General features: G+C 39.9%; 1 protein-coding gene across 4 annotated transcripts in view; it reads right to left on the reverse strand.

The window, feature by feature from the left end:
• Positions 1 to 25,185, reverse strand: part of KATNIP (katanin interacting protein) — a 220,562-nt gene that overhangs the window by 14,205 nt on the left and 181,172 nt on the right. For 3 of the 4 annotated variants that reach the window (XM_069064208.1, XM_069064194.1, XM_069064216.1), the window contains 7 exons: positions 19,278 to 19,455; positions 17,773 to 17,938; positions 7,745 to 7,902; positions 6,078 to 6,145; positions 3,280 to 3,390; positions 2,212 to 2,351; positions 102 to 203 (listed from right to left, as the gene is read on the reverse strand). In XM_069064208.1, coding sequence (XP_068920309.1) covers positions 102 to 203; positions 2,212 to 2,351; positions 3,280 to 3,390; positions 6,078 to 6,145; positions 7,745 to 7,902; positions 17,773 to 17,938; positions 19,278 to 19,455 — 923 coding nt within the window. The remainder of the gene's footprint in view (positions 1 to 101; positions 204 to 2,211; positions 2,352 to 3,279; positions 3,391 to 6,077; positions 6,146 to 7,744; positions 7,903 to 17,772; positions 17,939 to 19,277; positions 19,456 to 25,185) is intronic. The other variant, XM_069064202.1, reaches the window with a different exon arrangement.

Here is a 25,185-nt window from a genome sequence, read left to right on the forward strand (position 1 = left end):
TATCCTGGGAGACCAGACATTTGTTTTCAAAGTTGCAACTAAGTGAAAAAAATCATATACTTGCCAAAGGGCAATTAGCAGCCAGCATAATAAGTACTTACTCCAAATTCCTTTACTCCTCGATGGGGAGTTTTTGCATAATTCCACAATTTGATCATTGACACAGTGGTGGGCAGATCAAAGATCACATAAACCCGATTCACCTGTCAGAGGAAAGACTTGATTCAAGCAGATATGTTTGGCAACAGAAAGGAACTGCCACAGAGTCAGGAAGGCCAAGGGTGGGCTGGAGGTGGAGAGAGACTCTGCTGAGAAAGGGGGAAATAATGCTAAAGTAGAGATTAAACTTTTGCAGGCAAAGAAGCTTCCTATAGAACTTAATGCTGAAAGGGACCTGGGGGATCACAGTCTAACACTCGTGTTTTGGAGGAATAAACTGAGGCTCAGAGAGGTTGCCTACAACCACTGGGGTTTGGAAAAGGATTCCCATAAGAGGGGGCAGCTGAGTGAAGCCTTGAAGGACTTGATGAGGTCCTTCAGGTCAGAATTCAGATCACAGTTCTCAGACTCCAAAGCCAATGCTCCTTCCAGTCCATCACCCTGATGAATCCCAAGGAAAGCGTGTCTCTGGGGGCCCACCAAGATACCATGCACCCTGTTTACCCTGGGCCTTCAGTCTCCTGACAGCTGATAGTCAGCCTTGTCCCATGTGGCTGAGTTTTATAACAATAGCCTTAGCAAACACAGAATGCTGACAGGGCTCTCTGAGGAGCTGTTTTCTCCAGTGCTCACCTCTCCCTCTTTACTGGGGAGACTTTGTAATGCCCCATTCATCCTGGCTTCCCCCAGCCCAGTGGCCTGAGTGAATATCCTGGCAGAGAAGAGCAGAGTATTCCTGACTAAAAGGCTCCTATTTAGCTTTCCTTCCCTTTACCCGTGGACCATAAATTAAATACAGACAGGAGAACGTGTCTCAAAAAGCAGAGCTGCATAATTGTGGGGGGAGATGGTAAATTTCCAGGGATGGGTGAGGGTAATCAATTTTAAAATTCCATTCCTGCTACATCCTGTAGCAGGGGGCCAAAAGATTTAATGTGTAGATCACCTGGTCCCTTCTCATGACAGTAGTAAACTGAGCCCCAAAGAGGGGAAGAAGAGATCAGGGATGAGAAGCTGGGGCTCCCACCTCCCAGCTAAGCCTTGTCTCCATCCTGGGAGCCAGCCCTTGGTCTCCTCTAGTACTCAGGCAGCTCTTTCTTTTCAGATCCTAGCATTAGTCAGGGTATCCTAGGGCAGGGGAAAGATCTCCACATCTGTAGTCATACAAGACGAATTCAAATCCTGGCTGTGCCATATAGGAGATCTATAGCTGGGCAGACCATATCCCTCTGGTCCTCAGGGGCCTGGGCTAGATGCTCTTTGAGGTATCTTCCAGCTCTAAATTCTACAATCTGATAACAATCTCATGCTTCTGTTCCAATTTGGAAAAATGAAAGTAAAGGCAGCTTGGCACTCTCAGATTTTAAACATCAGTGAGGGTGTGGAGCACACACAACAGCTCCTGTTTTAGGGCTATCCTCTGGAAACTGTGGCCATGGCACAGCCAGTTCTGCTCCCTCCTCTAACCCCTTTGGACAATCATGGCAAGACCACAGAATCTCTGCCATTTGGATCCCATCATGCAGACCCTTAGGAGGTCTGGCCTGCTAGTATGGAGAACATCGGAACCTTGGATTCCTTCTCCTCCAGACACTGTGATGGCTATGGAGACTCATTCTTTGGATGGCAAGGGCTACACATAGCAAACTTAAGGATAGGTGAGGGACACTAGAGTTAAACCTGACACCTCAGCTGTCAGTAACGGCAACAAGGATTTCAGAGTACCTCACATTTCTTTAGTGTTTCTCAGTTCACAAAGGACTTTTTATACACAATATATCATAGATCCTCACAATGTCCCTGTGAGGCAGACTGGATAATAATGTCTTCCCTTTATCAATAGAGAAACTGAGGCTCAGAAATAAAATGACTTGCCCAAGGTCACAGAGCTATTTGGTGACAGAGGCAGAATTGAAATCCCATTTTTCTTAATTCCAGATCCAAGGTTCTTTCCATTATCTCTGACATATACTAAATTAAAATAAAAAACTGTATTTTCCACCAAATAGAAGAATGCTACACTACACAGCATGCGGTATTGGTTAACCCTACCAAGCCAGGGAGAATTGGGGCCAGCCACATGTGTCTGCCATCACTGGTGTCATTCACTTGGTCAATGAGCTTGTCTGGAGTTCGGATATCTCCACATACCCCCTCTAGGGTATTCACACTGTCTGGGAAAGCGGCAATGTCTGAGGTGAACCTTTAAGCTGTAATAACCCAAACGAAGTACTCAGCACACCATTTTCCAATCTATATCTGCCAACCTACATCAGGATGACGGGAGAACTCAGGGGAGTGTGGGGCCAAAGTACCAGGCAGGCAGGAGCTGCTGCGAGCTAGTCCTGGTAGCTGCTGAAGTGACAGCCAAATTAGGGATGTTCAAGAGAAAATGAGAGTGCATAAAGGCAGAAAGGAAGAGGAGCACAGGGGGTGGGCCAGGCCAGTCTTAAGAATAATAAAGTAGAAGAGATTGGCCAAAAGGTTGACTGATAAATCTGAGCTTCCCAGAACTGTTGAAGAGGGGGGGAAAAAGATTGTTAAATGAGAAAGGGAAATTTAGAAGTGTGGGGTTTTTTTTTTGGGGGGGGGGGAGGTGCCATGGAGGGTAGGGAGAGTTGTGAGAGGAATCTGGAGAAGGAGGAAGGGTGGTAACTAACAGTAATCACCTAGGCAGAAAAGTGGCCTGACAGTTCTGATAACCTGAAACCGCTTCCCTAGTCACAGCAGGAGCATGGTGGGAGGAATGCCTCGGGCTCTAATGGGCCTCTATCCAGCAAGAGCATCACAGTTTGGGGGATGGAGATGGCCAGATGGAGGCTAGGAATTGGGTAATTTATGGTGGTCCCACATTTGGACATGAAGTTCTAGCCAATCATGTTTGACCCTTAGCAGCTCTGAACCAGGTGGTAGGGGGTTACTCCAAACCCAAAAGTTCAGTGGGATTTTCAAGAACTAAAGACAGGATCAAGTCTCCTGTCTCAGAAGCATATTTAACAAGGTGGCAGTTTTTTAAATAAAACTTGACACTGACATGCAATGTAACTGACTTGTTCCCTCCCAACCTCCTACACCCCCTTCAATGTGGGAGGACGGGTCATTCTGTACAATAAAGGATACTGTTTTCTGTCAAAGGAATTCTTTCTCCATGTTCATTATATAGCTCCAGTCCATTCAAGCCGATGTAATATGGATCTCCCCAGCTGGTGATCAGTTGAAACTGGAAGATGACTGCAATAGGCTATTAAGGACTATCAACTTAATTTTTTTGGAGAATAAAGTAAAAACAGTAAGGGATGGATGAGTTTCATTGTTCATTTAAAACTAGATTGGTAAGAAAAAAGGAATTTTCTTCTCCTCTGGGGCTGAGGCCTTTCAAATATTTCAGAGCTATGGGTGTTAAAGAGAGGCAGTGAGACATTGTGGAAAGAACACTGGATCTTCAATCTGAAGACCCTGGATCTAACATACCTAGACACTGATACGCAAATGGGTCTGTGATCCAAATGATGTGGCCATTCCCTGCCCATCGCTGCTTGTCCGTCTCTGCTCACCCTAGGTGACTCGTCCAGGTCCCAGAAGAAGTTCCCCAGGACTTGGTGGGGGTGAGGGGGTAGCAGCACTGCATCTGCCATGCTGAGGAACCTTCCTAGACTCTCCTGACTTCTTAAAGATGTCAGCAGAGCACACGGGGTTTGTCTTTCAGACTCTTGCTGAAGAACCAGTTTGTCTTTCTTTTCTATCAAATACATTTCTATGATTACAGTTTTTACTCTGAACATCCTTCAGAATTAATGTTCTTAATGCATTGCAGCCCACTCAACCCCACCATATGCTTTTCTAGTGCTCTCTGGTTTGGTAACTGATCCACTGTGTGACCTCGTGGCTTCAGTTTCCTTACCTGTAAAATGGAGAGAACAAATCTGCCTTTCCTGTCAGGTATCAAATGAGATTAAATGGATTCCATTTTGACTTTTTCACAAGCAACCCACTATAAATACTGGGCCTTGGGTGCAATTGGGGAGTGTTGAATAAAAATAAGGGGGCAGGGAAGAAGAGAAGAAAATTTTGAAAGAAACGTTTGTACATTTCATCTATTGTATAACAGAGTTAAAGTTGTAGAGATTACATTATTTTCCAAATAAACACACAAAATGCAAGTTATAAAGTGGTCAAGTTCACTGACAGGTCTTAACAAGCAAGTGTTGGCAGGTGTTGTGCACAGTCAGAAAGTCCAGCATACATTGGCAAGAGTAATGTGTGTGTAATGACTTGTTTACAATATGATACTATATGGTTACACGACACAATATTGTGTCATCAAAATTTCAATGTAGGAAAAACCCCACAAATCCATAATAAATTATTAAATTTAAGATATGTCATTTTAAAAGGATACACTTTTTTTAACGAAATGAGGCAAATAAAAAAACTTACAGTGTTAAAGAAAGTAGATTTTGTTGGGGGAAGCTGAATAATTTTTTTTAAAGGAGGTGGCAGGTCAAATAAGTGCAGTAACTTCTGATATGGACAAAGGTAAGGAGGGACTTTATTTACTGCCATTACCCATCTACTCCTCACTTAGTGCAGAAGATGGATATAGAGTGGGGATAGAGAAGGGGATAGATCCCTTAACAGAATACTATCCTCCAATGGTGAAGAAGCTCTTAGAGATGACCCCTTCAATAATCCCACCCTTCCCTGCTTCAGCGGGCCCTCCTGACCAACCCTAATATTGTCCTTTTCAGTCTCTCTTAGAAGTCACTGTCAGAGATGAAAATTAAGGCATTATGATGTCCACTCCACATGATTTTTCCCCAGAAGACTGTGTTATCAGATGAATTATAAGATGTAATTTTTTTTAATCAATAGAAGGTTAATAATTCTTCCTTGGTAAAATGAAAGTTCCCTGAAGTCAGGAACTGTCTGGTTTTAGCTTTGTATCCCCAATGTCTAGCACAGTGCTTGTACATAGTAGGTACTTAAAAAATGCAGAGTTATGCCGGGTAATAATTCTTTAATACCTCAAGGAACTAGTATAGATGCAGCAGCCTGTAACCCCTCTACACCTTAACAGTTTTTATGAACTGCTGTGGCCTAAAATATTCATTAGGCCAATATCCTGGTCATGAACATCTCTGAACCTGGCTAGACTGGTTCTCAAGCAAGACATACTCTATCTCTGGGCTGGTTCTGAAAGATTTCTAGCTGGGTGGGTCTGTCAGAGCTTGCACTCTAGTAGCATGGCTTTCAAGAACCCAGATGAACTCCATAAAATACTGAGGCATCAGGGGAAGATTTTAATGGAGAAATCAGGGTAATAATAGTAAGAATTTTAAACTTCATAAAGTGTTGCCCTTGTAATAGCCCTATGATGTTGGTGGCACCAGCTATGATTTTCCCCATTTTGCAAATGAGAAAAGTAAGGCACAGAAGTGTTAAGTTCCATCGCTATGGTTGCACAGCTAGTAAGCAGAGAGCTTCCATTTTAATTCAGTCCCTTCTTCTAAGGTCAGGACTATTTCCACTGCAGAAAGTGAAAGTAGTGTTTCATTTTAGTGAAGTGGGGAAACTGCTTGTAAACTTGAGAGCTTCCGGTATGACATGTAATATCCTGGATCATATCTAAAGAATATGCATGTATAAGCACATGAAGCACAAGTATAATATATTTATAAAACTCTTCTCTTCTCTTCTCTTCTCTTCTCTTCTCTTCTCTTCTCTTCTCTTCTCTTCTCTTCTCTTCTCTTCTCTTCTCTTCTCTTCTCTCTTTTTCTCTCTCTCTGAATTGGGACTTGTGATAGGGCACAGGAAGAGTTACTGATAAATAACAAAGTTCTGAAACCCTATAAGGAGACAATGACTATCACAATTTGATTCGACTTCCCTTGATGTGAAAGTTTAGTAGAGAAGGATACAGCCGCATGGCATCAATGGGGCCTCATAGTCCATGCTAGCTTGTTCTGTATTCTTTAAATTAGTCCTGCTAAAATAGAAAACAGTGAGGTAAGAACTATTATCATAGTGTGTTAGAATAATCAGCATCAGGACAAAGTTGAAGCTGCCTACAGTCACCTCTATCATTATTTTACAATTCCATTTCCATGAACTCAGCTAACTGTCCAGCACATGGTCCTTACCTTAATATGGAGAAACCTTCAGTCCTATTCCAAGTCAGTTACTGACTTATGTGCTGTGTTTTGGGTATGTGAGTTTTACCCATCAATAATCCAATAAAGAAATAGTCTACGATTCCATTTAGGTTGATTTTATTATGAGTACCCCACCAGCAGGTGTTTAAATGAGCAAACTGTTATTTCTCTGCTCCTCACTGTCAGTGTAGGATAAAGTCTAAACTCTTTTTTTTTTTTGCTTTTTGGAGGGGGAAAGGCAGGGCAATTGGGGTTAAATGACTTGCCCAAGGTCACATGGCTAGTGTTAAGTGTCTAAGTCCACATTTGAACTCAGGTCCTCCTGACTCCAGGGACAGTGTTCTATTCATTGTGCCACCTAGCTGCCCCTAAGTCTAATCTCTTAAGACTTTCTATGACCTTTCTAGCCTTACTTTCCAGTGTATCCCTAAAAGAAAACATACATTCCAGCCAAACTAAGCTGCTCATTCACCAAAGGCATGCCAGAATTTCCCACCTCCAGGCCTTTGTTCATGCTCTTCCTTCTGTCTAGAGTGTACTTCCTTCATCTCCACCCTTTAGGAAATTTCCCTTGATAATGTCAAACATCTCAACTTCCACAGTACTTAAAGGACCAGAGATAGGATTTAAAGCTGAAAAGTGATCACCCAGTCCAACCCCCTCTATTTTGCAGGTAAGAAAACTGAGGAAAAGAGAGGGAAAAGGACTTGACTTAGGTCACACAGCAAAAAACAAGAGTCAGGATTCAAGCCCAAGCCAAAGAATCATAGAATTTAGTTGTAGAAGGGTCTCTAGTGATCTCAAGTCCTTTCTCTGTATTTCTCTTGTAGCACTTCCTGCCTCAAATCATGTTTACTTGTTTTAGCTCAGAGACTGTAGGTTCAATTAGAGCAAGGACTCTATCTTTATATCCCTGTATTATTCTGGGTACAGGGTCTTATATGTAGCAGGCATTATTAAATATTTGTTAAATAAATGAGTGAGTGTGCCATCTACAAAGTGGTCTGAATTTAATGTGCTAAAGAACAAGGACCAAAAACATTTCAGAGGATCTCTCTTCTCAGTAGAACATTAATTTGCCAAATGTTCTCAAGTGTTTGACTCTGAGTGCTAAACAACAAATATGTGGGAAGGTATACTCTTCTAGTGTCTGCTATGGAAATCTAATCAATCTTCTGGATTATCTCTCCACCAGGAAGGGAGACAGAGAAAAAACAAAGCCTTCTCAAAATAATACAGTGGAGCATCTATCCCAGGGTTTCTGGGAAAGATAAAGGCCCAGCTAAGTTTTAGGAAACAGCAAAGTTTAAAGGTAAGATGTTTGTAAAACCCTATAGTTATTGACCACAGAGCAACATATAAAGAAAGATGGTTCCCAATATCCCCATGAGATATATAAGAGGCAGTGAAAATGTTAATCTCTCCTTGTTTACCTCTGTGACGGTCTCGTTGCTGTCTGGGGTTGTAAATAGTCAATGAAGAGAATTTCTTGAGCAAAATCAAAGTGACAGTGGCCGGGTCCTTTGCGGACGAGGAAGCCCGATGGCGGGGAGACACACTGGCCATCCAGGAGCACGTGTACTACTTTGGCCTAGGGAGACAACCCATTGTTTCAGAAAATTCATGCTATGGCCACATTCACACCACTGTTCACAGAAAGGTGCCCATATGCAGAATACTTCCCACAAAGTCCTTCATCTTACTTGGCTTATTCCTGTTTTTCTCATACTGCAGAGACTGAACTTGGCATCTAAATTGTCCTGTTACGGTCATCCTCATGGCCCAGTAGCGCAGTATGTAATAGCTGGCATTTACACAGAAGCAGCATGGCCTGGGAGTTCCAAGGCTAGTTCTAGAGTCAGGGACACCTGGGTTTGAGCTATGCTGTGCCTCTGGCAACTCCCAGCCACTAAGGCACTTACAGCCTTAGCACTCTAAGCAACATTCTAACACTCTTAAGTTGCAAGATGGTGCTTACTTGTATTGGCAGAGGGGGTTTCCTTATTTGGGAGTTCCCTCTATCATTGAGATCAGAGGACCAGTCCCCAAGCCCTTCCTTTCAGTTTACAACGTTTTTTTGTATAGACCACCTCATTTCACCTTCAAAACAACCTTGTGAAGGAGAGAGGGTAGACATTATTATCCCTGACAAATGAGAAAAACAAAGCTCAGAGAGGTTAGTGATTTATCCAAAGTCACATAGCCAAGAAATTGGCAGAGCTGGGATCAGGTCCAGATCTTACTACCCCTCGAGTGCTCTTTTCACAGCTCTGTTCATAGTTGATGCCCTGAATGATCTCTAATCCTTTGAGAAGCTCTCTGGCCTCCTTCTAGGAGGTCATCCAAAGTGATATCCTAAGCAAATAAAACACAAAAAACAAAACCCAAGCTAGCCCAGGGTAAGTGATTAGCCAGTCAGACCTCAGGCAATCTTTCCCTGCAGCATGCACAAAGTAAATTCTCTAAATAATGGAGTACCAATCTGTAGACCAAGGTGTATTGGTAGATCATTAAACTCAAAGTGGAAGATTGCTAAAATGCTTGTCATCTCCCACAATGGCAACTGTCCTCAGTGTCCTCCCAGTCTTCTTCACCTTTACCTTTCTCAGGAACTTCCCCTCCTCACCTTCCCCACAAACCCATTCTTCTTGCTCTGGGATCTCAAGATTTTGGCAAAATGAAAAGCAGACCCTCCTCCCCAAATGACAAGAATTCCAACTCTTAGGCCATGCTCCAGAAGAAATGTGCATGCCACCTCTAGAAACACCTGGGTCTATGGTCTTTGTAGAGCAAAGCCATTTCATTAGCCTTGTTTCCAATTCTTTGAGGTCATATGTCACTTTCCATCCATGCTATATTTATCCAGCTTCCTTTGTATCACTTCCCATATGTTTCTGAAATGCAAGTGTCACAGGAAACTTGGATGAAACAGGGACTAGAAGGGAAGATGACAGTGGCAGCTTAGTGTGTCCTACTGTAATAATTCTATCTCCTTTCTCCTACAACTGCCCAAAAGCACCTTTGGTGTTAGAGCTACCTTCTAAACAGTACTATTCTCCAATAACCACTGCAGCTCATATTTCCCACCTCAGTGTACCAAGCACTTTATTCACAAACAAATGCATGAGGAAGGTAGCACAAGTATTAAGATCCCGATTTTACAACCAAGGAAAACTTAGGCACACTCAAAATCTCAAAGCTTAAAATTGGCAGAACCAGGACTCAAATCCAGTTCTTCTGAAGCTCTCTAGTCCAGCAGTCTTTGAACTGTTTCTCACTAAATGATCAAGTTGTCTTAATAGATAACTCCTGGAAGTCTGGTTATTGCACATATGGAGAATGTCCCACAAAGCAGTATATAAGGGAAATGATATCTCCTTCCCTAACATGTTTCAAATACATAGTTATGTCTAGGAACTTAGACATATACAAGACAAATCCCATAGAATCACAGTATCTGAGAGTTGGAAGGAATCTGAGAAATGGTCTACTTCTGTACCTGTACCTGAACAGGAATATTCTTGAGAATATATATAGTTGACAAATGGCTTTCCAGCCTTTGTTGAAGACTTAGAAAAGGAGGGAAACCATTATCTCCCAGAGAAGTCCATTTTATTTTTTGACAGCTCTGTTAGGAAGCTTTTACTAATAGACAATTTCCCTGCCTCCAAGTCCAAAATAACCCTTTTGCAATGTCTATACATTGTTCTTAGTTCTCTCTTTTGAGCAGAACTAATTTGCTCTCTCCCTCTTTGATGTGACACCTGTTCAAATACTTGAAGTCAGCTATCATGTTGTTTTATGGTCTTCTCTTCCTTAGGTCAAACACCTTCAGTTCCTCTTTTTACTATCATAGTCCCCCTCCCCTGGACATTCTCTAGATTATCAATGACCTTTCTAAAATGTGACACACAGAATGGTCACTTTGCTACACAAGTGGTTTGGTCAGGGCACTGCAGAATGGGACTATCACTATGCCTCTTAATGCAGCCTGAGACATCAGTAGGTCTTTTTTTTAGCTGCCATACTACATGGTTGATGCCTGTTGAGCCTACTACAAAAACAAATCCAGAAAAATTTCTATTTATCCATTTCGCCCCCATTTTGCACCTGTGAAGTTGCTTTTTTGTACCCAAGTGTGAGACTTTACATTTATGTCTATCGCATTTTACCTTACTAGATGTGGCTCAGTGATCTAGCCTGTTGAGATCTCTGGATCTGAAATTCAGAGCTGGAAGCAACCTTCAAGTTCATCTTTGCTTCCCTCCCTCATTTTATATAAGAGGAAACTAAGGCTGAGAAGGGTTAGGTGACTTATCCAAAGTCCCAGCGAGTAATGGAGCTGGAGAATGAACTTTTGACTCCAAATTCTTGGATTTTTCTATATTGTACTTCAGTTAGCTATTGGAGCATCTTCACTGATGAAATAACATGCCTTTTGAAATAGTTAAGTATAACAAATATACAGGTGTCTTCCAGAATAGCCTAGTTAATTATCACAATACTACCATGAAGCAAGCTGTTCTCAAGTGTCATTAGGCCTACAGTATTTAACAAGAGGAGCAAGATGGCAGAGCTGGTCCACAAACAAAGGCACAACGGAGACAAGAAGCCAAGTCTCTAAGTGTCCGTGCCAGTGTGCAAGCCAATTTGTTCTACCTAGACAAGTCAATTCACTTCTAGGCAATTATCTAAGACTTAGTTACCAGCTGGGTGCTGCCCAGTTACTCTGGGCAAGTCACTTAACTTCTGCCTGTCTCAGTTTCCTCAGTTTAAAATGGAGATAAAAATAGCACCTACCTCATGGGGTTGCTGTGAGGATCAAATGAAACAGTGTAAAGTGCTTAGCACAGGACCTGGCATGTAGTAGGTGCTTAATAAATGCTTACTCCATCTAAGCCATAGAACAATTGCCAATGTACACTAGTAGAGGGAGAATCTTAACTGGGGACCTTTGTCTAGCAATGAAATCACAGGCCAAACAACAACAAAACAAATTGTGACACATTGATAATTCCTTTCTTCTTTTTTAAAAGAAAAATTACAATAAAACATTAACAGTGGAAAGCAGGGATTCTTTTTTTTTTTTTTTTTTGCCTTTTGGAGGGCAGTTTGGGTTAAGTAACTTGCCCAAGGTTACACGGCTAGTTTTTTTGTGTGGGTGTTAAGTGTCTGGGGCTGGAACCGAACTCAGGTGCTCCTGACTCCAGGGCCGGCCATCTAGCCGCCCCCGGAAAGCAGGGATTCTTAATATAAAGTCTATGGATCCCTAAGATCCTTGAGTAGATTTTAGGGGGTCTTGGAATATGTATGGAAAAAAATTCATCTTTATTTTCATTAACTTCTGAAATTTAGCATTTCCTTTAATTACTCTTCTGGGAAGGAGTCCCACAAGCTCCACTGCCAGAAGAGACCATGACACAAAAAGGTAAAGAGACCCTAGTCTAAAAGGAACAGGAGTAAGTTTTGATACTGTAATTTAATCCAGGTAGCAATCTTTTCTTTTGTTCTAGAAGTAGAAAACTATATAATGTTTTTTGTTTTGTTTTGTTTTTTAAAGCAATTTTAAAAAAAAGTTAAGTAACTTGCTCAAGGTTACATGGCCAGTTATTTCTGGGTGTGGTGCTAAGTATCTGAGCCCGGATTTGATCCCCAGGTCATCCCGACACTGGGGCCGGTGCTTAATTACTCGCTGAGCCACCTGGCCACCTCTAAGCAATTGGGGTTAAGTAACTTGCTCAAGGTTACACGGCCAGGTGTTAAGTGTCTGAGCCCGGATTCGATCCCAGGTCATCCCGACACTGGGGCCAGTGCTCTTACTCGCTGTGCTACAATGTTAAAGAAATATTCTCCTTTTGACCTTTCATAGGATCATAAGCCTTAGAGACTTAGGAACCTAGAGGCCACATTATATGTATATGTATGTGTATGTGTATATGTATATGTGCATGTGTGTATACACATATACATATGTATATACGATATACCCATACATACATACACATATACACCTCTTCATTTTCTAGCTGAGGAAAAGGGGGTTCAGAGAACTTAACTGATGTGCCCAAGGTCACACAAGGAGTAAATAGGAGATGTGGGATATTAATCCAGGTCTTCTGACACCAAATCCAACGCTCTTTCTACTCTACTATAGTTCCTCCCTTTGCTATTCAGTTGGATCTGATAGCCTGGAGAGTAGAAAGGTATTCTTGGAGTCTTTCTCTTCTAAAAGGGAAATAAGCCTAAATATGCAAAAATCACTTGCCTGTGGCAGAAAGATTATCACAACACAATTTCTACAGGTCACCACAAAATTCTCTTTGTTCACCAAATTTTCTAGAAATAAGAACTTTAGTCCTTCTTTGTTCTTATTAGTAGCTCTTGTGACCAGCCACCTCTGAGAAGTCTCCTCACCTAGGAACACCTTCTCACCTTGATAGCACCTTTATGGTCCCATCCCATTTCTTTTTCCTTGTTTTATGCACTTCCTTCTCTTCCCCAAGCCTCTCTCTTTTTCAATTTTCCTTTTTCTTCCTTAAGTCCTGATCCTTCCTCCTTTTTATCCAAATCCTCCTCCTCTGTTAGCTTCTATCCTTCTGTAACTTCTCTTGCAGTCCCCCCGAATTTCCCTTCCCCAAACTCAATTTTTGACTTTTTCACAATTCTAAAGCCCTCTAAATATCCTTTCCCACAATTCCTTCTCGTTGTTTAGTTCTTTTTCCTTCTAAAGCTAGAAGAGGTTATGTCGCCTATCCAAAAAAGAAAATAAAAATATGGTTAGGATTTTGGCAGTAGGTAGTCCACCCAAGGTTTGGCTGTCTCTGTTCTGTGGACCTAGTTATGGAAGCTATTATGTTCAAGGAGTCAAGGAGTTCCTGTTAAAAATCTTGCTACCACCCGTTTTGAGACACATCCCCACGCACAGTACCCAGCTGCTTATGGCATCAGGTATAAACCTTGCTTATGAGACCGTCTTCTGTACTTGGCTGCAATATATGTCCAATCATACCTCCCAGTACTCTCTAAGGAAAGCCCTTTGTTTCATCAGGAGTCTCCTTACTCTCCCCCACATGTAGAATGCTCTTCCTTGACTCCTTGCCCTTTCTCACATTGTACTCTCACCATAACCACCCTTTAGACCCACCTGAAGTATTATTTCTTCCATGAAGCCCTTCCCAACTACTCCATAGGACACTTCCCCCATAAAAATTCAGGTACAGAGGATCCCCTAAAACCTTTTCAAAGCTTTAAGCTGAATGGGAGAAGGGAGAAAACTGAATGCATATATACGTGTGTGTATGTATATGTGTATATATACACGTACATATATATGCATTTACATACACACAATATATGTCTATATACATATATATCTCTATACAGATAATTATACACATAAATCTATACATATATCTGCATCTATATCTAGATAGGTAAACAGACATATCTAGATACATATCTATCTATACAGATATATAGATATCTACATATCAGACAATGTGTTGGGAAACAGACCTTAAACCTGGAACAGGGGCATGTTATAATACCAATAGGGTACTACTCTTATCTGGATATCTACTGGAGCTCTATTTCTGTCAACAGCAAAATTGCCTGACTTGCCTCAATGATAATTTCAGCTTTTAAAAGGTGAAGGAACCAATGAAGGGAGTTTATACTAAGGATCTGATTCTCAGCAAGGGGAAACTGACTGCTGGGCAGAAATGATGTGAAGCTTTCAGGAAAATGACTATTTCATCTTGGACTTTGTGATACAGAAGGTGAGGGAAATTAGGCATAGCCAGGCATACAATACAGACTTCAGGACAGCAGATGTGAAAGGGTTTAAAAAACGGACAGGTGGAATCCCATACATTAAAACTCTATAGAGAAAGTCAATCCAAGAAAGGTGAGAAGTTCTTGAGAATGAAGTTCTGAAGCTACAAAGAGAAAACAGAACCTATGATGAAAACAGAGTAAGCTGTCTAAAGAGAATGATGTGGATGCATGGGGAACTCATCAGCCAATTTAAATTTTTTAAAAACCATTTGCCAAAAATGGAAGCATGGGCTGGTCACAGAGCATGAAAACAAAAGCATGGCATGGTCCCAGAAGCACAGTATCAAGAGTGCTGAAGTTCTCAACAAGCCAATACTGGCAAGGAAAGCTAAGGAAAATAAAATATTTTTAAAAGGTAGGGAAAAAGAGAAGGATGAAAGAAAGAATAGGACTGCTTTTTGAGGTTAATGGGACAATGATAATGGATGATGGGGAACCTGAAGATCTGCTAAATTATTATTATGTTTCTATTTTCTTAGCCAAAGATGATGTGCTTTGGACTGAAAATTTAGAAGAAAAATGGCTAATAGGAAACAGATGCTCCAAATCAGACGGGATAGTAGGAGAAAACCTAGCTTCTCTTGATTAGTTTAGTCATTAGGCTTTTATGAACTACATTCCAGGGTACTAAAAGAAATGGGAGATGTAATTGAAGAGCCACTGTCACTGAATTCTGAAAGATCATGGAAAAATGAAAGAAGTACTACAGATCTGGAGAAAGGCAAATGCACTAATTTTCTCCCAAAAGGAAAGAGGATAGAATTTGCAAACTTTGCCAGTGAACTTAATTTTGATTCCTGAAAAAATTGAGAAAAGGGAATCAGTGAACACATCAAGAAAGGTTATGCCAGACTAACTTTATTTCCTTTCTGATAAGGGTTACTAGATGAGTATATCAGGGTAATGCTGTGAATACAGTTTACTTAGATTTTAGCAAAGCATTTTCAAAGTCATTCATGCTGTTCTTGGAGAAATGATGAAGATATGTGGGCTAAGCCAGTGATGTCAAACTCAAATAAAAATGGGGCCACTAAGGCATACATGAGGATCCCTGTGGGCCACATATTGAATTAGTTTTAAAATGTAATGTTGTCTATATTTTATTGTATTTTTATTTATTTTGAAATATTTTCCAATTACATTTTAATCTAGTTCTGGCCATACTCACATTTGGGAGCATTATGGGTTACAAAGTGGCCCGGCTACATGTTTGCTCCCTCTGGATCAGAAAATCATAAAGCAAAGCAGATTCAAAATAGGTTCATTGGCTAGATTCAAAGAGTAGTCAATAATGGTTCAATGCCACTTTGGAAGGAGATCTTTACTGGAATGCCTCAAGGATCATTGCTTGGCTTTATGCTACTTACCATTTTTATGAACGATTTGGAAAAAGACATAGATGGTGTGCCTTATTTGCCAATGACAGAAAGTTGGCAGGGATAGTTAAGCCACTGGATAAAAGAATCAGGATCTAAAAAGATCCTGACACTTTAGAACAGAGGTTCTTCTGTGTGTGTTGTGGCCACCTTAGCAATCTGGTAAAGCCTATAGATCCCCTTCTCAAAATAATGTTTTAAAATGCATATAATAAAATACATAAGGTTAAAAAGGAATATGTATTCTACAATACTATGAAAAATCCAGTAAGATGATATTTAACAGGATTATAACTGTTCAATCTTATACTTGAGTAGAAAAAAAAAATCAACTTTACAAGTACAAGATGAAGGATGCATTGCTCGGCAGCATTTTGTCTGACAAAGGTCAACAGTTTTTGGTCGACTACAAGCTCAATTTGAATCATATACAGCTGATATGCTGACTATATATTGAGTAATATATAGCCAAAAAGTCAATAAGATATTAGGCTTCATTATGAAGAACATAGTGTCCAAGACTATGTAGGTGATAATCCCACTGACCACATCCAGACTTCTGTGTTAGATTCTGAGTCCCACCCTCTAAGAAAGATATTAATAACTAAAGGGTGTATAAAGAAGAATAATCAGGATAGTGAAGGACCTTGAGATCTCGACACATGATAGTTAGCTGAAAAAGTTGGGATGTTTGGCCTAAAGAAGAGAAAAGTTATGGAAATGTATCAACAGTTTTCAGTTACACACAGGCAATTTATTTAATTATTCATTTATTTATTTATTTTAAAGCAATTGGGGTTAAGTAACTTGCTCAAGGTTACACGGCCAGTTATTTCTGGGTGTAGTGCTAAGTATCTGAGCCCGGATTCGATCCTCAGGTCATCCTGACTCTGGGGCTGGTGCTCTTACTCGCTATGCTACCTGGCCGCCCCAATTTAGACTTGGTATAAAAAAGATTTCCCAATTAGAATTATATAAAAGTGAAGTAGGATGCTCTGAATTCTTTCTCACTAAATGGTTTCAAACAAAGATTTTATGATTATTTGTCAGTGATGGTGTACAGTAAATTCTTGGTCAGGGTTAGGTTGGGCTAGATGGCTTCTGAACTGCTTTCCAACACAGAGATTGTGTTTCTAAGAATTGTATCGCTGTATATTAGCCTATTGTTTGTGGCTTGTTCTAAGAATTGTATCGCTGAATATTAGCCTATTGTTTGTGGCTTGGGTGACTCTCCCTTGAATAGGAGCTAGAGTTCTCTTGAAACACAGAGGGAAAAAGTAGAGTGAACAAAAATATGCTGCCAAATGTCTGCAAGGTGGTTATGGGATTAGCATCCAGAGTGGCAGAAAAATGGCTGTATGTGGGCATAGTTTCCATCGATGAGCAGTATGTGCCCTCTTCCCCTTTCTTCACTCCCATCTGACCCAATTTATTGATAAAATTGTGTGAGTTATATAGCAGGGGTTAGCAGTGTTTATATTCTGGTCAATCACTCCTGGACCGTTCTTTTCTTTTCTCAGAGATTCTATTAGAAAACCAAGGAATGGCTTATGGGAACTTAGAATACCAAGGCAGGATTCTTCATGACCACATTTTACTTGAAAGAAACACTGAACCTTAGAACACACAGAGGCACAGTGTCTCCAAGATCTGTAACAGTCTTTACACAGGTTCCTATTCAGAGTTCTTTTACTCCTTACACAAAGTCTGAATAGTCAGAATGTTTGTCTTTAAGGGGGGTGGGGGTAGGGGGGGTGAGGAAAAGTCCTGTAACTTCTTAAGTTCCTCCTAAAATAGCTTTTAGCACCAACACACTAGGTCAAAAGGTACCTGGGAAACTGAACTTCCAATACCGTTGCCTATACGCGAACCTGCTCTAACAGATCAGAATGCTCTCTCTTGCATTACATTCTCCCATATCAGATGACAGAAGGCAACAGTCAAACAAGAGATTAGGAGAAACACAATACTATCAAACAGAAGTAACTATATTGTGCTGCGAGTCCTGGGGGAAATGGGGTACTAAGATTCTCTGAATCTATTTGGAGAGAGCTCTTTAAGCCATATTTGCTGCTTGCAAAGAAAAAAAAAAACAGCAAGTTATTCTCCCTGCCATAAAATTAGGCATCTGAAAGTTCTAGACGATTTATGCTGCTCTTCTAAAGCTGCTCTGGTCATTTATCAAAGCGCTATTTCCACAACAGACGATTGAACATTTCTGCTGGCTAGACCGCTTTTCTTTGGCTTACCCCTCGATAGGTGTCCTCGGGAGATTTATTATAGTTCCAAAAGCGCAGCCCCACAATGTTTTCAGCTTTATCAAAATAGATTGTGATCAGGTGATCCTCCCCAGGAGAGAAGGGGATCAGCCACATGTGCTCATCTTCCACTGTGATGTTGGTCCCATCTATTAACCTGCAAATACATAAAAACAATTCCATCAGCTATTCCCTGACAGGTGTGTGTGTGTGTGTGTGTGTGTGTGTTGTGTATTATTCTGCAAAGGGAAAGAAAGGGAGATGCTCCAGGATCAAAGGCATTCCATGGGAGAGAAATCAGAGAAATACATCACCAAAGTAACTCATCTCCTAACCATAAGTCAATTGATGCTTTGAATCTGGGATCATTAGGAAGGTACAATTGACATAAATCTCTTCTTTCCTATAGTTCAAGGGGCCTGGAACGGGGAAAAGGCTCATGCTTCATCTGGAAAGTCTTAAAGAAGCAATTTAAATAATGGCAACTTTTTGGCTTAATGATGAGTACAATGTGGTAATGGCTCTGCATGGCCACCCTGACATTCACTGCCATTTTTAAGTAGTTGTGTATTACCTTTCATTGTCAAGACTCCCGGTGGTGACTCCAGGTAAGGTAAATCAAGAAAAGAAAAAAAAAAAAACTAGGGAAAAAAGTCCCTGATTGATTAGTATCAAGTACCACTATCACAATTTCATAGAAGCCATAGGATCTAGGGCTAGAAGGTACCCTGGAGGTTATCATTTGGTAGATGAGTTACCTGAGGCCCAGAGAGGGGAAATAATTGCCTGAGGACACACAGCTAATAAGTAGCAAAATTAGGATTCAAACCCAGGTTTTCTGATTCCAACAGTACTCTTCCCACTATATCAGATTCTGCTCATTCAAAAGAATGTATATCTGTAGTTACTCTTTTGTTTCTTTAGAAATGAATTCATTTGGACACAAGGATAGTCTCCTTGTCATGGGCATTTTAAAAGTCCTCTCCACTTATGGATACATGGAAACCTCATACTCACTAGTAGCTGAAATGGAACTTGTAAATATGCAGCAAATAATTAGCCTAGTTAAAAATTAAGACACCAGGTTGAGGTGATGTAAGATTCCTAGCACAATGACAACAAATAGTCAGGACAAGAGTTAGGACATCTTAAAGAAAGGCTTCCAGCAGCACATTCCCTATTGCTGCCATTTTGGGCCCTAGTGTGACTTTAGCTTGGAGGATAAAATATGTCTTCCTAGATCAATATTACCTCTTTTAGGCTCTAATTTTTTTCTTGGAAAGCATCAATACACTTACTTAGTTTAGGAAATGTTACTATTTAACAATGGAAATTATGCCACTACTGGCCTCCATGGTGAAGACAAAACTCAACAAAGAGGCAAAGCCTTCATTGGCTGTAAGGGGGAGTTAAACAGTTCTGAATTCAGATCCACCACTCATCACATGTTCAGCAAACACTGCTAAGTCAGAAATTGCAGTCTATGAGATACTTACTTATCTAAGGTCCTGGAATCATCAGTGTATTCAGGAAGGTCATTTAAATCACTGGGTGAGGCAGACATCTTATCCAATGTAATTGGCAAAGACTGACCATCTTTTCCTACCACTTCAAGTCCTGTCAGCCCTAGGTAATGCATGTCTCCCCAGGAGGCTGTGAAATTAAGTTGAAGGCCTTAAACACAAATAAAAACGGCCAGTTAGTAACCTGAGGCACCAATAGAAATGTCCTTAAAATGAAAATGGGCAGATTAATGATTTGCAAACTCTATATCCTACTGATTTCTGGATACAAAGTCAAGTGAATGCTTATCAAACACCTGACTAGCTATGGCACTACGATAGGTGGTATATATATATATATATGGAGGTAACTCAACATGTCCACCTTCAGGAAATTTAGCATCTGAGCTATGATAACATAGACAATAATTCACCCAGAGTCAGTGAGCAAGGAGAGACCCAGCTTTTCTTCTCTGATGCCCCCTTGATGCCATTTAGAACATTGCTTCCCTGGTACTGAGGAGAGTCATTAACTCGCCCGGCATGATCTTGTTGAATACATCTCAAACCAAGACACTTTCCCTGATATCTGGGCTTCATCTGACTTCCCTTTAAGACTGATGGTTACATAACTGGTCTACATAACTGTTCTACCTCTAGGATATATATTATATCCTTACCTGTAAAATGAGGATAATAAAACTGTCCTACCTACCCCACAGGGCAATTGTGAGGGCCATATAAGAAAATGGACATGAAGTGTGTTGTAATTATAAACTGTAGTATGTATATTTGAGTATATCATACTCAAGTATACTGCACATGTGTAAAATTATTAACATCGATATAAAATTATGAGAATCATTTTTCACAGACATGGAATTCTGGAGATGAATATTCAATTAAAATTATGTATTAAATGCTTACTATGTTAGGCACTGTGCTATATGTTGGGGATACAAAGACAAAAACAAAAGAGTGCTTGACCTGAAGGAGTTTATATTCTAGCTTGCAATTGTAATACGCACACAAATAAATAACTACAAGGCAGGGAGTAATACAAGGTAGGAAAAAGGAGAACTTAGTTAAAGTTCTAGAGAAATATTTGAGGCAGGAGAGCACTAACAGTGGCATAGGAGACAGGTCTGGGAAGGCTTCACACCTGACTTAGGGCTCTTAGCTAGTTCAATCTCCCTGGCCATTGTGTACATAAGGAAGGGGGCTCAGACATTAGAAAAGACTTGTCCAAACTGACAAAGTTTGGGGAAATCCCTTCACCTCTTTGTGGTTCCAGTTTCCTCTACTAGGTCTATGCTCCACTCTTCTACACAATTACTGTTATTCTCGGGCTCTCATATCCTTCATGGTACCAAAGAATCATAAACAAATACAATGGTTTCACAAACTTGTTTCCCCTACTTTATCGCAGGAGGTTACATGATAGGAATTTCTGACCTGCCCATGCTCATAATCATAATCATTTTCCCCCACTGGCAAAATGCTCCTTCGTTTCACATCTAATTTTGTGTCATGCTATTGAATGTTATTACTCTCCTTTTCCTTTAATATCTAAGTCCCATATTGATTTTACCCTAGTGTATCAATTAGTATTTATTTGAACTGAGATTCATTTTATTATTTCTTGTCCTTATTTCAAATCTCGTAGGTCCTTTTCTATACTTCATCATCATTGGTATTTGCAAAACTTCCAAAATTAGCATCATCTGCATATTAGCAAGTCTTGGGTATCCTCTTTTAAAATATTAATAGGTCAGATCATTTTTAAAATCCCTAACACCAAGCCCCATGTCACCTTATTAAACTACTCTCTCCAATGGAGCAGGACAATAAAGATGATTCAAGCCTTAGAAAGCAGACTAAGTGAGGAAAGTCCAAGAGCCTGAAATTGACCTGAAGAAGATAAAGTAAGAAGGAACCATCTTCATGACTCATGTGAGGGGTATGGTATAGAAAATCTCACAATCTGTTTTCCATTTCTACTGAGAAAAGTATCAGAGATATTGGGCTTAGGTTAGAGATGGGAAGAAGGAGGGAGGGAGCAAGATTTAAGTTAGAGACCAGGGTAAAAGTTCCAAAATGTAAGGGTTTTGACCCACTGAAGTGAAATAACTGAGAGAGATTGTAAGCCAATTGGCAAGGCTTACAGCAAAGAGAACGGACAAGAGATGAGGGACAGAATCGGTTTTATGGGGCTTTGTTCAAAAGAAATCAGAAGCAGAAAGGATGAAGAGTTATGATCTTGGACAAAAAGCTGCAGAAATGTCGAGGCCTGTCGAGGCCTAAGAGGAAAAGACTTTGCCAGAAGAGTAAACCATATCATGGAAAAGAGGAAACAAGAGAAGGGAAAATGCACAGTGTGTTTATAGGAAACTATCAAGTGATCAGTTCAATGTTTGTTGGGTAAATGCCAGAAAGCAGGAGCTGTGTCTTAAGGCATCTTAGCCTTCCCTGAGAGCCTCGTCCTGCACTGGGACTGGCATGCAGGAGGTGCTCTTTATCTCTCTGGTGAATGAACAAATGAATTCGTTTCAGTCAACAACTTTTTAGTGCCTAACTACTATACATGGGACACTATACCATCATACCACGTACTAGAGATATCACAATGGAAAAATAAGCCCCTGTCCTCTGCGGGGAGAGGGATGAGATGTGTAACTATAAAACAAGTAAGAAAAATGGGGAAATGTAAAGGAAATATCAAAAGGAGGAATCTAAGGAAATATAAAGAGATGATTTCTGAATAAGTATGGGGATCCGTGTTGGAGTAAAAAGAAAGATCATTTCTAGCTTGGAGTAGACAGTTGGCTTTAAGAATAAGGTAAAATTTAGTGGAACCTTGAAGGATGGGTAGGATTTCAACAGCTGGAGATCAGGGGTGGGTGGGAAGTAGACAAATTGCAAACATGTGTAATATATAACTATAATTATAATAAAATATTAGCATTGAAATGTGTTTATTATTATAAAATACAATTACATATTCTATGTGTCTATAATTTAGCAATATTCATTTGAAAAAATCCATGGAATTGCCTATCCAAGGAAACTTTAAGAATACAGTAGAAAACTATCTGGAATACTCTTCAAGTCAATTTCTAACCCATGTGACAGCATCATATGCTTGCCAAGATGAATTAATTTTTGAAGTGAAACTTCACTTTACTGTATCAAATCACAGAATCAAACTCCACTAAAGGTCACATATATAGCCAACTCCTCCACTTCTTTTTCCCATTATTTTGTAATTTTGGCAAAACACTATGTTGCTATCAGAGCATGACCGCTCCTTTACAGTCCTCCACTGCTCCTTTCTCCAACTGGTTCTATTATCCAGCAGGTATTTTCACGCTATAAACAAAGCCTGAAGCAATAAATATAGACCATTAAAAAATAAAATCTTTAAAGTTGCTCTCATTCAACAAATATTCACTTATTGTCCACTCTGTATAAGACAATGTGCTAAGTGTTATCGTGAAGAAAATTGTGCAAGATATGGTACCTGTCTTCCAGGAGTTTACAATCCAGTAGGAGAGACAAAATACACAGGGAAGGATCTACAAGAAGAAGTAGCATACTTTAAAGAATTAGACAAAATAATAAAATTCAGCCAGAGGAACAAAAGGTAAAACATCTCAAGGGAAATAACAAGAAAATAAGAAATATAAAACAAAATAGTGTGGGGGTGGCTAGGTGGTGTAGTGAATAGAGCACCGGCCCTGGAGTCAGGAGGACCTGAGTTCAAATCCGACCTCAGACACTTCACACACACACACACACACACACACACACACACACACACACACACACACTAGCTGTGTGACCTTGGGCACCATACTCTTATGATATTGTTATAATAATTACATTCAACCCTAGTCTCTCTGCTGAGCTTCAGTGTCACATCAAAAATTGCCTATTGGACATTTAAACTGGATGTCCTGGAGATATCTTAAAATCAACTTATTTAAAACAACTCATTATTTTCCCCCAAGCCCTCTCTTCTTCTCAACTTTTCTATTTTCATCTTCCTTCTGGTCTCCCAGGTTCATAACTTCAGAATTATCTTTGACTTCTAACTTTATCCCAAACTCCTAATCAGCTGGAAATCTTGCTATTTCTCTCATATCCAAATCCTTCCTACCTTAGTTTAGGTCCTCATCACCTCTTGTCTGGATTTTATGGCATCCTTCTTATTGGTCTTCCTGTCTCAAATTTCTCACCTCCTTCCATCCTATACACTGCCAAAGTGATTTTCTTTAAGTACAGATCTGATGATGGGAGCCCCCTACTCAATCAATTGCAATGGCTCTCTATTGGCTCTATATCACATGTGAATGCCTCAGGTTAGTTTTTAAAGCCTTTCCCAACTAGCCCCAATCCATCTTTGCAGCCTCAGTGCATATTATTCTGATTCACACATTCTTGGATCCAGTCAACTGGCCTATTCCCTGTTCCTCCCATATGATACTCCATCTCTCACCCCTGTGCTTTGTCACTGGATGTTGTCTGCAACCTACTCTCTCCACCCCTTTGGCCCAAAGAGTCTTTTCTCTTCCTTTTGCAGCTCAAACACTACATTCTACACAAAGTCTTTTCTGATCCTTCTCCAACTGCTATCGCTCTTCCTCCCAAACTACCCTGGAAAAGTCATGCTGTTTATAATTATATTCATTTTATATTTGTGCTAGATATATTTATTTATGTGCTTGATGTTGCCCCATTAGAATCTACTGACTTTAGTGAGACCTGGTTGTCCCTTAAAGACACTACCTGCCTGCCCCTCATTTCCACCATATACGTCCCCTCTTTTCCTTAAAGACACAACTCCAGCACCACCTTCTACATGAAACCTTTCTTAATCATCTCAATGGGTAGCACCTTCTACAGAATGATGTGAAAGTTTTAGTACAGTTTTAAGTAATTAAAGCTAAAAACTGAACTAAGAATTTGGGGACATACTCTGCTTAACTACTTTGTATTTCTTCTCTTCATATTTATGCTGTATATACTTAAATAAAGCATATATAAAATACAGTCTTTGTCTTTAGAATAGAAAGACTTTCTGTGTTAGAATAGAAGCTATTTTGAGTAGGGACTCTTTCATTAATTTTATTTATATTTCTAGTGTCTGGCACAGTGCTAGGTGCTTAATAAATAATTTTTGATTGATTGACTTGTAGACCCAAATACACACATGACCTAAATATAAAAGGTCACGTTATTTAAAAAATTTTAGAACAGATGGAGGTATCTTTTCCAACTATAGCTAGAGGAAGAATTCTAAACTTAAATAAACAAGGGATAGAGGTGATCATAAAGAATAAAATTGCCAATGTCAATTAAATAAAATTGAAACATTTTTGCACTAACAAAATCAACTTGAGTTACAAGAAAAGAAGTTAACTGGGAGAAAAATCTTTGTAACAAATACCTCTGATACAGGTTTGATCTCCAAATAATTATGAAATTTATATAAATATAAGAATGGGAGTTGTTCCCCAGTAGATAAGGGGTCAGAAAATACAAACAAGAATCTATTAAGAGCAAAAATGTTTCATCAACAACTAGAAAGCTTCATATCATTAATAAAAGGAAAAATGTAAATGAAAAACAACTCTGAGATTTCAACTCATATCCATATGTCTGGCACTCTGACAAAAGATGAAAATAGCAAATACTTGAGGGACAGGAAGAAAATAGGTACACATAGCTGTGGCTGTGAACTGGACCAACCATTCTGGAAAAACAATTTGAAACTATAGCCCCCAAGTCACTAAACTTGACATACTTTTTGACCCAGTAATACCACTATTAGGCATATTACCCAAAGAGATCAAAGACTTAGAGAAAGAATCTATACCTACAACAATATTTATAGTAGCAC

This window comes from Petaurus breviceps, unplaced genomic scaffold (genome assembly GCF_028583685.1).
Source record: "Petaurus breviceps papuanus isolate PSGF00001 unplaced genomic scaffold, PetGlider_PUasm1.0 138, whole genome shotgun sequence".
NCBI classification, from domain to species: domain Eukaryota; kingdom Metazoa; phylum Chordata; class Mammalia; order Diprotodontia; family Petauridae; genus Petaurus; species Petaurus breviceps.